Source organism: Arachis hypogaea, chromosome 3, assembly GCF_003086295.3.
Source record: "Arachis hypogaea cultivar Tifrunner chromosome 3, arahy.Tifrunner.gnm2.J5K5, whole genome shotgun sequence".
In the NCBI taxonomy this organism is placed as follows: Eukaryota; Viridiplantae; Streptophyta; class Magnoliopsida; order Fabales; family Fabaceae; genus Arachis; species Arachis hypogaea.
Window position 1 is genome coordinate 112,936,748 of NC_092038.1, and position 13,708 is coordinate 112,950,455.

Genomic DNA, 13,708 nt, shown 5'->3' on the forward strand with positions numbered 1-13,708 from the left:
CTTATTTTTCTAAAGAATATTGGGAGATAGTAGGCACTGAGGTTTGAAATATTGTCCAGAGTGCTTTTTTGGGAGAATACTTAAATCCTAGCATCATGGAAACTCTGATTGTACTTATTCCTAAAATTGATAATCCTACCTTTATGAAGGATTTCAGACCTATTAGCTTGTGTAATGTTGTTTATAAAATTATCACAAAAATATTGACTAATCGACTTCAGCCCTTTCTTTCAGATATTGTTAGTCCTTTACAATGAGGTTTTACTCCGGGTGGTGGTGCTTCTGATAATATTATTATAGCCCAAGAAATTCTGAATTTCATGAAGCACACAAAATCTAAGAAAAGTACTCTTTCTTTTAAAATTGATCTTGAAAAAGTTTATGATAGGGTGAATTGGAGGTTTTTGGAGAGTACTCTCATTGCTTTTGGTTTTTCTATCATCACTGTTAATTTGATTATGAATTGTGTCTGTGCACCATCTATTTCTATTATGTGGAATGGGAATAGATTGGATAGTTTTGCTCCTAGAAGGGGGCTTAGACAGGGTGATCCAATGTCTCCTTCCTTATTTGTGCTTTGTATGAAAAGACTGGCTTGCTATATATCTCATAAGGTGGTCGAGGGTGTGTGAAAACTAGTTTCTGTCACTAGGGGTGGTCCGAAATTCTCTCATTTGATGTTTGCAGATGATCTCTTACTTTTTTTGTCAGGCTATAAAGAGTCAGGTCCAAATGGTCATACATTCTCTTAACATTTTTTGCAAGGCATCTGGCATGAAAGTAAATCTTGAAAAGTCTAAAACTTTTTGTTCTAAAAATGTGACTGCTCGTAGAAGAGATATTTTTACTAGTGTTTCTTCAATACGTTTTGCTTTAGACTTAGGACGATATCTTGGAGTTAACCTTAATCATTCCCATACCAGTAGGGCTTCTTTTCATTCGGTGATTGAAAATATGAGGGAAAGATTAGCTAATTGGAAAGGAAGGCTTTTAAATAAAGTAGGGAGACTTTGCCTGATCAATTCTGTTGCAGCATCCATTCCTGTCTATCATATGCAGGTATCTTTTTTTCTAAATTGGGTTTGCGATAAATTGTCTTCTATGATGAGACAGTTCTTTTGGAAGGGTCAAGTTGATGGCAGAGGTCTTTCTCTTGTTAATTGGAGGACCGTGGTCATTCTAAAAAAATTTGGTGGCCTGGATGTTAGAGATCCTGCATGTGTTAATATATCTTTATTTGGTAAATTAGTTTTGCAACTTTTTCATTGTCAGGATAAGCCTTGGTTTGCTCTATTGAGGTTGAAGTATCTAAGGAATAAGGGAGTTTTAGATGGTCCTGTCCCTTGCAATGCTTCTCATGTTTGGAAGAGTATCTCAAAAGCTTTTGGTGCTTCTAAGGATGCCTTCTCTTAGTGCGTTGGGTCACTTGATCAATCTTTTTGGTTTGACAATTGGAGTATTGAGGGCCTAATTGCTCAAGATGTTCCTTTTGTACATATATCTGACTCTAATTTAACTATTAGAGACATTTAAAAAGATGGTGAATGAAATCTCCATGATATTTTCTCTAACATTCCAGAATATGTAAAACAGCGTTTGAATGCTTATAATCCGGATTTGAATGTCGAAGAGAGTTCGGGTTGGTTGTGGGGTGTGGCATCTTCTAGACTTTACTTAGCTAGGAGTGGATACAATTGTCTAGCCAAAAGAAAGTTTGACTAGAATGAGCGTGATAATTGGTTGTGGGTATGGCGACTGCATATTCTTGAGAAGTACAAGTTCTTGATTTGGCTCAGTATTAATAATGCTATTCCTACGGTAGAGTTTCGTTTGGGTTGTAGCTTAGCTTTATCTAGCACTTATCATCGGTATCAGAATGATTTTGAGTCCATTATTCATTGTCTTCAGGAGTGTCCTAGTGCCAAGGAGGTTTGGAACATTTTAGGCCTATATTCAAATAACTCAGATTTACGTGATTGGCTCTACAGAGGTACAAGGAGTGGATATGTTTTTCTTTTCTTTTCGACCATCTGGTGGATTTGGAGAAGCAGGAATCATTACTTATTCAATACAGATGACTCTTGGAGTGCTAATAAAGTGGTGAGTTTGATTCATAGTTTAGTAAGGGAGCTCCACACTATTTTTGCTATGCATCAATCTTTGTCTCCTCCTTCGCTTTGTTTGCATTGGGCTCCACCTCCAGTTCATTCTGTTAAATTAAATTGTGATGCTAGTTGTTTTGCTCCTTTTGGCTATGTTGGTTTTGGTTGTATCATTCGCAATTCTGATGGATGTTGGTTGAAAGGTTGCACTGGGAAAGTTGAAGTGTGCAGTGTTCGTTTTGCTGAATTGTATGCGATTTGGAGAGGTTTACTTCTAGTTTGGTATAGTGTATTTCGTGAGGTTATTTGTGAAACAAATTGCTTAAAAACTCTTTTCTTAGTAAACTAAATAATGCTTGGTAAGGATATTCTAGAATAGAATTTGGCAAAGTATATACATGAGGTTATGAATTGAAATTGGAGAGTCTCTATTCTTTTAATTCAGAAGAATGTAAATAGTGTTGCAGATTATATGGTTAGAGCAGTTGTTTTTGGCTCGGACATTCACTCGAATTGGAGTCAACCATGAAATGAGTTTCAACATCTAATAGATTTAGATATGAATTTAATCAATTAATTTAGTTTTGTCTCTATTTTTTTTTCTGTTTAGTCATAAAAAAAATTATGACAAATGTAAACGCCAGTCTTCACAATGCGAGTTTGTTTTCACTTAAAAATATAGACGCACGAGGCGAGGTTTTTTAATTTGTTTTAAAGAAAGAAAAAAAAAGAAAGAAAAGATCTCTACTTCTCTAGTTAAAAATTATTCTGAAAAAAAATTTTGGACAGATAAAACGTAAAATATCTTGTTCAATTGAAAACAAGTAAAGTGGATAAAAGTATAGAGACGCCTTTTCATCGAGCTCTTCTAGAATTAAAGATTGCTTGGAAGTTTCATTCGTTTTTTTTGACAGGGAAGTTTCGTTCGTTTAATTCATTATCCAATGCCGTGTAAAGTGTAAACTATGACTTAGAATAGTGTCACCTTCATAGTCTTTCTTGTTTATTTGATTACTATTTTTTTTTATAAACAGAGGGACAGAGGCCCAAACAAAGAGACTACACAGAAGAAACAACTCTAGGAGGCCAGCCAGCCCCAATTACATGATCAAACTTCTTTTCCTTCTAGTGAGACAATAATAACAATTGGGTGCAGTGGGCCCAGTGGCTATAGCTAGACCGAGACATGCATCTCATAGGTAAATGGTGTGCTTAAATCTAATAAGCTCATGGCAATATGGTGGTGTTGATTTTGATTGCATTGGCAGCGCTCCATAATTTCAAGGCAAAGGCTGTGGTATGGATTGAAAGGAATATCTAGAGGTGTGGATACCACGTGCATGCATTCGTTGGACGACACCTGTTGTGTTGGATAGACTTGGTCAATCAATGTTCCCGACACAAGATGGAAAGAGAGAGGCTTTTCAGATGTAGATGATATAGGGGCGCAGAGAATTAGTTGTTAAGTATGTTGGTAATGGAAAGATGATGTTAAACAATTTTTTGGGATAACATAGTTGGTGGGCAATCAAAGTTTTCGGCAGTGCAGGGCTTTGCTAGTTGGGCCTTATTTTTTTGTGAATGATTATTGTGTTGGCCTTTATTTTAAATGAGATAGTAACCCAAGCGATAGCTAGTACTCAGATCCATAACCAAAGAACAATTTCAGATCCGTAAGAGTCATGGTGATGAAAAATGTTGAACCGGGTGGTTCGACCGGGTCGGTAACTTGCTGGTTCGGATAAAACGATGCCGGTTTTTAATTTGGAAAAAAAAAAAAGAAAGATACAGATCCAAGTCATTCCCAACAGACGCCCCTCGTGACCCAAAAAATTTAACATTCCTCATGTTTCCATAACAAATAAAGTAACTTAAATATATTATAATAATACATACACCTCATATTATTATTATCTTTATTATTATAATGATATTATAGTAACATCAAATATTTTTTTATTAATATCTTAAATTTTAATTATTTTTTATATTTTTTACTAATCACATAATATATGCTAAATAAAAAATTACATTTTTTTTGTACCGTGTTAATTATTATTTCTTTTTTTAGAACAACAAAATAACTGTCATCGATTCAAAAATAAAAAATATTATTACAATATAAATTAATGAAACATTTTAGTCCTTATGGTGGAGGAGACTGTAACTTCTTAGTTACAATACTGTGTCAGTGTATCATTTCCTTCTCCTTTATTTTATAATGGCTTATGTCTTCATATAATATAGGTTTTTTCTTTCGTCCAATTAGTATGCAGCATAAAAAATAAACAACCCTAAATGAGCCCAAATAACTTCAGCCCATTTATCAAAAATCATTCTCAAATCTTAATCACCAAATTCACATTAACCAAACATTGATCTTTAACATAAACCTCCGACAACACATGATCTTTTCTGTTTGAGTTACTGTGCTGCCAGGCATTTCGGAATGCGGGCCCTCGTACAAAGCAGAAGTGCAGGAGCATTTGTTCTACGCGTCACTCTCTTCTCCATACACATCAGAATCCATAGGTATAGATGTTTCTCAATATCCATACCAGAGAATTTGCCTAATTTCAATAGTGTTACGATATGGATGTCCATATCCATTTTATATCTACTTAGCAAGCACTCTTGAAAAATACATGCATTTAAGAATGTGCGGTGCATGCTTTTCAACTTTTGAAAATATGAACCTTGAATTTGTATAAATAGAGGAATGATCTTAGGCTTTAAGTAGCAACATAAGCAAGTAATAAAAAAAAACCTATTCCCTCTTTATGTTATAATCAAATACTTTTTTCTTTATATTTCTACTACAATTTTTTCTCTTTTTTTATTTTATAAATATTTTAAATTCTATTTTCTATTATTCTTTACATATAATATTAATAGCAATATTAATCATCTTTATTATATTGAGATAGTAACAATAAACGAATGCAATTCTCGCTCTTTTTGTTTTTAATACTTCTTTCTATCTTTGTATATATATACACAATACAACATATAATATTATTATATATATATAAATATTATTGAGCTAATTATTTTAATACTAGAGTTCTTCTATTTATACATCTTTATTTTATATCTTTTATTTATTTTACAACAAATAGTTTTTTTTTTTAAATAATTGTGTACAATGCTTTTCTTATGATCTTAATGATGTGTTGCATGGTTGGTGTGGATTATTTTAGTGTGTTATGTTTGGTGTATTTTAAGTTATAATTGTTGTGGCTAAACACTCGTGAATTTTGGTATGTCCTTGTTGGCAATATCAAAGTAAATGAATTACAAATTCTTTGTTTTTCTCCTTGTTTAGAGTCGAATTTGTAAGAACGATTTAAAGAAAAAAAAAATTAGTGGCTGAAGATACCACTCTAAGAGTCTTGTATTTTTTGGGGTGTTGTTATCAGTGGTAGAGTTTTGTGTGGATAAGGAGAGGTCTTGTTTCCAAAAGCTTTTGTAAAAATATTAGTAATTTTATTTTAAAAAAATAAAATTAATTTATTTGATTAAATTGATATATTTTTAACTTATATACTTGAATTTTATGTCTATTTTTACCATTTTTTAAATTTTTTATTCTATTCTATTTGACATAACAAATAGCATATCTTTAAATAAACAATAAATAATATATCTTTAAATCAACGTTACAAATTAAATATCATTATAGAATTAACACTAAATTATATTTAGTTTTTCATATAGTTTCATGCATTATTTTATTTTTAGAATAATAAAATTATAATATAACTAGTATAATATCAGTTATTAATAAAAGGTAATTATTTTATTTTTAAATCAACTTTATAAATTTAATACCATTATAGTATAACACTGTTTATATTAATAAATTTTGATATTTTTATTTTATTAAAAATTTAAGACTTTATTTTGTTGTATTATATCATTTAATTTATAATAAAAATAATAATAAAAATAATTAATTTTGAGACTTTTGAAAGATAAATATTATTAAAAATAAAATTAATTTTTTAAAATAGTAAAAGTTAATTTATAAGTTATAATTAATTTTATATAATTTAAATAAAAAATTAATTTTTTAAAAAGAAAAATCAATTTTTAGATAAAATAATAGTTTTCTAAATAAAAATAAATTTTTATGTGCAAAAATTAAATTTTTTCGTGCAAAAACTAAATTTTTTTCATATAAAAACTGATTTTTTTAAATTGATTTTTTATTTAAAATCAAATTAACTTATTAATTTAAATAAAATTTTTTATTAATCAAAATCATAATTATTTTTTGTTAATCTTAACTATATATAATCCTATATATTAATAATAAATTTAAAAATAAAATAATTATATTTATAAATTTTATTTTAATATAAATACTGTTATATAATTTTTTATTAAAATTTCTGACACTGTAAAAATTTTTTTCAAGCTGTTGTTAGACAGGAGGGGATGGGGGAATATGTATTGGGCTAAGCCGAATAGACTTTAGGAAAAACAAAAATCTTCCATCACAGGTTTCTTCTGTATTCAGATAAAGAAAATATTCTTCTCTATGAAAATGGGCCGTTAAGTTTAAGATAAATGCACCAAATGAAATAATCAGCTATATTCCAGACAAAAAAAAAATTCATAAAAGCTTCACCAAATAATATGGTCCCTACCAATTAGCGCCATGTTCACCTCTTCTGAGGATAATTAGATGCTGTATATATGGCCTATTTCCTCACATGCCATGGTTTGTCGTCTCATATAGCGTTGCAAGATCAGATACATGCTTTGATAGGGGTCGCTGTTAGCCTATTATATGCTTATAAATCACCTAAATTACTTTGTTGCCCTATTTTTACCTCTGAAAACACAGGGCAGACAAATACAAAGTTTTCTTAGATATGTTATTGTTTTTCTCCAAAGGGAAAAGGCTTTCGTTCACGGAACAATATCTCTTGGGATTTGGGAATGGGCTAAGGTAGCCGATATTCGATACCCATCATTTCGAAGCTAAAAACTCATGTAGGGACACATTACAGATATGCCATTATCTTTATGCCTATACTAATTCCAATAATATATGTATTTATTTAATTAAAATGTTTATCCGTTCCATTTTCTTTCTATTGATTATCCTATCCATATCATTTGCTGGCCGTTTTACGTCACCTCGTACATATTCATATTCGAATCTTCAGCAAGGATTCAGGCATTCAGCTGTGCCGGTCAATTGCTCAACTCATTATATATGCCCATGTTCTTCTGTTATTTTGTGTTGCGGTGACTCCCTTCTCTTTTCTTCGGATCACAATCATATTAATAACAGTTTTATCAGCAATTAAATTTTTTAACCAATCACCAACAAATATAATATAGTAAATGAATTTTTAATTTTGTCATTTACAAAAATATTTAAATTTAGTGGCTTAAATATATTTTTTCGCTATTATAAATACTAATTTTTTTATTTTAATCATGTAAACTTTAAAATTTATCTAAGAATAAAATTAAAAAGAGAGTATTCTATAGAAAAAATTTATCTAAATCAAATTTATTTATTTATCCTTTATGTGATAATAAAAACTTATTTTTAGTTTTATATCTTTCAATAATTGCGGATCTAACGTAATCCTAAGCTTTTGCATCGTGCAGCTGTAATTGAACGATCCCAATGGGAATGGGAGTGTGATTGTAGTCACAGTTCATTAATGAGTTGCACTTAATAGTGGGACCTGACGTGTAAACCCAATCCGCGAAGCCTAAACTGAATTAAATTACAAACCAGAAAAGAAAAGAAAAGAAAAGGAAAGAAAAGGCGCCAAACCAACTAATCAAACGGATTAATAGGGATACAGTGAACACAATAGAAACTGTTTTTCACACAAATTAAAGATTCCAGTACCCATTACTAACTTATCCTATATAAACAACCCGTACTTCTCACACCTCAATCGCATTCTCTCTTTTTTCCATCGCCCTCATTAGTCACTCTCTGTTCGCTCAAAACAGTAAAACACTTTCTTCTCTCTTTCCGAGAGACTATGGTGTCGTCCAATCAAACGATACTGGTGACCGGTGGTGCCGGTTTCATCGGCACTCACACTGTGGTTCAACTCCTCAAGGGAGGTTTTAGGGTTTCAATCATTGACAATCTCGACAATTCCGTCATGGAAGCTGTTGACAGGGTCAGAGAGCTCGTCGGTCCTCACCTCTCTCAGAACCTCGAATTCAACCTCGTATGTTCCAATTTCAATCGTTTTCTTCGAGCAAAGCTCTTTTTTTTTAATCTGCGTTGCCTTCAACTGAATTTTTATGTTTCCTTTCCTTCCTTTTTCGCAGGGCGATCTCAGGAATAAGGATGACTTGGAGAAACTCTTCTCCAAAACAAAGTTAGTGAAACATTAGAATTCGGACTCTGTTTTTTTTTGATGTTTTTCTTCGGAAGTATATGTGGAAGCGTTGTTTTTCATTTTTCATATGTCACAGGTTTGATGCTGTTATCCACTTTGCTGCTCTTAAAGCTGTTGGAGAAAGCGTTGCCAAGCCTCGTCGCTATTTTGATTTCAATCTGGTTGGAACCATCAATCTATATGAAGTTATGGCCAAGTATAATTGCAAAAAGGTGCGTCTTCTATTTTCTTTGGAACAAATTGGGATAGAAATGAATACAAGCTAAGTGAGGTCAGTCTTTGGATTAAGATTGAGAGGAACCATTAAAATCGGGATTATTTTTTTTATTCTTTGGAATAATATAAGAAGCTCAAAAAATAAAATAAAATATATGTTTAAAATGATTTCAATAATTGAAGACATATATAATACATATATCACTGTACGTCTGTACCAAGTGATGAAGTATTAGATTTTCATCTTTTCTTAGCCAATTATTTCGTTGTCATTTTCGTTAAAACATGGTCTTATCCACAATTTAAACCTCATGTCCTCATGTAAGCCAAAGATATCTTGAATCTGTTTGCTGGAGTGTAACTGAAACAATGAATAGTGGTTCATCACATGTGGTCTTCCCTTCCCTGTTTCTGCATATAATATTTGAGAATTATATATCAAACTTATAGGAATGTCGGGATTGGATTCATCAAACAAGCTGAAGATAAAAATTTATAAGATTTAAGTGAAAAATACATCTTAGACAGATGAATCCCTAAAGGAAAAGAAAAAAAGAGTATCAATGAAGGCTTCTACGGTAGCAAACGTGGACAAGTTAGTTTAAATTAAGACCTTCTACCTTAATCATAGGGGCTAATTTGGAGGTAGTGTGTTCACATCTGCTATCCTAGAAGACTGTATTGGTACTTTTTTTTTTTCCTTTAGGGACTAATTTGTCCGAAGCATAAATCATCTGGGGTTTACTTGTCACTTTACTCAAAAATTAATAGAATTTAGTTTGGTTAGTTGGGTCATTCAAATCATTTCTTGGAATCAAACAAAACTAGTTACTACTTGTTCGGTTTTAGATTTATTATATTTTAACATAAACTCCTGAACGCTCAACTTGATCACTTGTTTATCTCTATTTTCTAATCTTTCACCGTTTTTGAATTAAAATATAAGCGATTGCAAATGGTTTAGGCCCCTAATAACTGGGATGGTTTCTGTTTAATATCTTATTTGGATCTTGTGGTACCAAAGATTATTACTTAGCATGTGTATGCTCTTGGACAGATGGTTTTCTCATCATCTGCAACTGTTTATGGCCAACCTGAAAAGATACCTTGCATGGAGGATTTCAAGTTACAGGCTATGAATCCCTATGGACGGACCAAGGTAGTTACTGTATTAGCTACATAATATTAATTATAAACTACTGAGTTGAAAATGCGTACTGTTTGTTTTAGGCCTAATTGTTTGCTCTCTTGAACTTAATAAATTAATTGTAGGTTTTCCTTGAAGAAATTGCTCGAGATATCCAAAAGGCTGAGCCAGAGTGGAAGATCATTTTACTGAGATACTTCAATCCAGTTGGAGCCCATGAAAGTGGTAGACTGGGTGAAGATCCCAGGGGTATCCCAAATAACCTCATGCCTTACATTCAACAAGTTGCTGTTGGAAGGCTGCCCGAACTCAATGTATACGGTCATGATTATCCCACAAACGATGGCTCTGCGGTTCGTAAAATTCACACAAACGTTGCAACTTCTTTTTCATGTTATAATATTGTAACAAGAATAAGAATAATTTTTCTTCACAAACTGGACAAGCTATTTGTGTTGAAAAGCGTAAATAGAAGCAATTAATAGTGAATAAACCAAATTACATGGGAGAAATATATGTATTTTCCCTTAAAAACCTTAACCAACTTCTTTCTTTTTCCATATACGAATTTAGGTACGGGACTATATCCATGTGATGGACTTAGCTGATGGCCACATTGCTGCCTTGAGAAAGCTGTTCACATCGGATAACATAGGTCAACTTGTCCCCCTTTTCTTCCCTTACATATTGCTTTTCCCTGCAGTACTGTTGACATTTCAAGTGTTTTGTTTTTTTATAGATTGATTGTTTTGCATTTTTGTATGCTGATGTAAATAAATTTGTACTCAGGCTGTACTGCTTACAACCTGGGAACCGGCCAAGGTACATCTGTGCTCGAAATGGTTGCAGCATTTGAAAAAGCTTCTGGCAAGGTAATTGTGGGGCTTCCCCACATACATTCATGAATATTCAAATGAATGAAGTCATTGGATCGCATTCACAGGTTTCTCATTTTCCATTGGATGTTTAATCTTTCAGAAAATTCCCATAAAATTGTGTCCAAGAAGGCCGGGAGATGCTACTGAGGTATATGCATCTACAGCGAAGGCTGAGAAAGAACTTGGTTGGAAGTAAGTAGTCAATTGCAATCTTTTTCTTTTATCTTTTACAAGTAACAAACATGGTGAAATTGGTAAATATCGAGGTTGTGTTTATTGGCTGAAATCATTATATTTAAAAGATTAGCATCATTGCACTAAACAACTCGCAGTTACCTTTCAATTTACGCTCTTGGTTTTTATTATTTTACTCTTACATTCAGGGCAAAATATGGCGTAGAGGAGATGTGCAGGGACCAATGGAATTGGGCGAAGAACAACCCGTGGGGCTACAAAGGGAAGCCTTGAATGAAACTTGACAACATAATTTGAGTTATATGTACAACTTCAATTGTCTATATTTTACGCCCTCGATATCAATATCATGAGGATAAAGTTTGTTATTTTTCAAGAAAAAAATGAATAATATCTAAAACTTTTTCTTTTGATCTCAAAATATAAATTTAATTTTGATGCAATGACAATATAAAGTAGTTTTTACGTGTATCTAATTACATAACTACATATCAGCAAGAATAACTACGATTGTGTGAATGATATTTAAAAGAGCAATGTGATTGGACGACTATGTAAAATTTATTAACATAATTCATTAACAATTTTGATGTTTATATTGTATAGGCAACGACAATATTTTGAAATTCATTTTTATTAACAACTAACATACTCAAACTCAAAGTAATCTAAATATGCAATTAATTATTAACAATCATAATGTTAATATATAATTCTATTTAGTCTCTTTTTTTATCTAGAATATTTTTAGACATTTTTGAATTGTATTGGTAGATCAAAAAGAAGATAAATAATAGGCTCAAATAGCTCAATCATAAAAGTAGATCAAGCCTTTTGACTCTTAGGCTATGTTTGAATGTTGTACCTAAAACAAAAATATAGAGACAGATTGTGTTTAGAATAAGATTCTGAGAACCGGACCGATTATCAAACCATTTTATTTATTGATTTATTGATTCAACTAGTCCAATCGTAATCTAACCAAAAAAACTGTTTTAAAATAAAATAATAAATAAATTATAAAATAACTCTCATCAACACAATAAAAAACAATCAATAAATCATCAACACAATAAAAATTACACAACATATTTATTGCTATAATATAAAATTACAGAACATGTTTGTTTAATAGTTAATACATTGATAATATCAAATATCAATCCTTTGACTTCTAAAACATAAAATTCAAGAGACTTGTTAAGAAACTTCTGTTTTATTATCATACTTCCTAAAACACTCAGTGTTGTCTATTGGCATGTTATTTATTATTATGACGACTGCCTCCATTACTAGTTCATTAAGCTGATGGTTTTCAATGCTGCAAGTTACTCCACTCCCAATTTTGAGCTGCTCCCTAATAAAGTTTCAAGTAGATAATTCAAAAACATTAATATTAAGGCTCAAAATATATTAAAACTTGAGATGTATGCATGTATTAAGTGAAATCAAAGCAAAAATAACCGAGAGAAGAATAATTTATTATTTGAATTTGAAAGAGAGTCTCCTACTGCAAACATAACATTTGTTTGTCTGGGATGTGAAGAAATTAAAAAACAATTCTAATTTGTCTACATATTAAAAAGACGACAATGCAAGTTGATAAATATAAACTAGAAGGTTTATTAGTTACAAACTTGATACAATATGGCATGTCTAGGCTAATAGGGTACAAAATCAAGAGACGGGGATCAAGCATTCATTCCTACTGCACAACAAGAATCTTCGGTCCCAAAAGATGAGACTTTTCTATAAGATGAGTATTTCTTAACTGCTTAATTATTTTTGGTTTGGTCATAACTACTTACAAAAATTCTAATTAGCAACACAAAAATCAAATAATTTCACATTCAGAAATCAAGAACAATGAGCCACAAAAAATATAGCAACAATAGCATAACAATAAAAAATTAATGATTTCACATTTAGAAATCTGGAACAATCAGCAACACAATGACAAAAAACAGCAGAAGAACCAAAGCTAATCAATAATCACAACACATTCAATAGTCAGTAAATTAAAATAATAAAATCACAACACATACAAAATAGCAGCATAGATCACATCAGAAGTTACCAAAACACACAAAGAAATTAAAAGAAGGTACAAACCCTAGGATAGAGGACGCGGCGTGACTGAGGGTCACAGACAATAAGGACCGCGGCAAGTAGGACGGCTGAGAAGTAGATGACGGCTTGACCGAGAGGAGGAGGAAACGACGACGCTTGCAATGATTCTTCCTCTATTTGAGCGCGACGGCGAGCGGCGAGATGACGGCGAGCAGGGAAACGACGGCGACACGACAGCGAGCAGCTTCAACCCTCAACCAGAGAAGCCACAGGACGATAGGGATGACGTGTTGAGCTACAAGAGGGGCTGGGTTCGAGACAGAGGGAAGAAAGAGGCTGCGGAGGCGCCGACAACAACGGACGGCGCCGGTAGAACCCTAAGTTTTGAACTTTGAAGATTTGCTTTCTGACTCTGATTTTGAATGAGTAACGAAGGGGGGAGGGTGTTAGGGGAAGAGGGGTTGACGCATTACGCATTTGGTGTTGTTTTTAATCAAAACGGCGTTGTTTATAAGAACTGGTCGGTTCACGGTCCGGTCCAACTAGCCAGTAACCGGCCGGTTCAACGATTTTCAATTTGGTGGTTTTAAGTATTGGACCAGACCGCTTACATCGCCGATTTTTGGTTTAACCAATTCGATCGGCCGATCCGATCTAATTTTCAGAACTATGGTTTAGAAAGATAGATACGGTTTACTAAATACATAACAA

At 32.3% G+C, this 13,708-nt stretch overlaps 1 protein-coding gene and 1 long non-coding RNA gene across 2 annotated transcripts; one reads left to right on the top strand and one right to left on the bottom strand.

The window, feature by feature from the left end:
* Window positions 1-7,243: 7,243 nt before the first annotated feature.
* Window positions 7,244-11,348, top strand: LOC112790942 (bifunctional UDP-glucose 4-epimerase and UDP-xylose 4-epimerase 1). The gene is made up of 9 exons (XM_025833573.2): window positions 7,244-8,317; window positions 8,421-8,470; window positions 8,568-8,703; window positions 9,765-9,866; window positions 9,980-10,207; window positions 10,428-10,509; window positions 10,644-10,726; window positions 10,833-10,924; window positions 11,116-11,348. Exons 1-9 carry the CDS (start codon window positions 8,123-8,125, stop codon window positions 11,198-11,200), a joined length of 1,053 nt encoding a protein of 350 aa, XP_025689358.1. The 5' UTR covers window positions 7,244-8,122; the 3' UTR covers window positions 11,201-11,348.
* A 658-nt stretch (window positions 11,349-12,006) lies between these two features.
* LOC112790943 (uncharacterized) lies at window positions 12,007-13,470 on the bottom strand. Its single transcript, XR_003196982.2, has 2 exons — window positions 13,040-13,470; window positions 12,007-12,284 (listed from the first exon to the last, which is right to left on the bottom strand). It is a non-coding gene; the product is annotated as an uncharacterized lncRNA (long non-coding RNA).
* Between the last annotated feature and the right edge of the window lie 238 nt (window positions 13,471-13,708).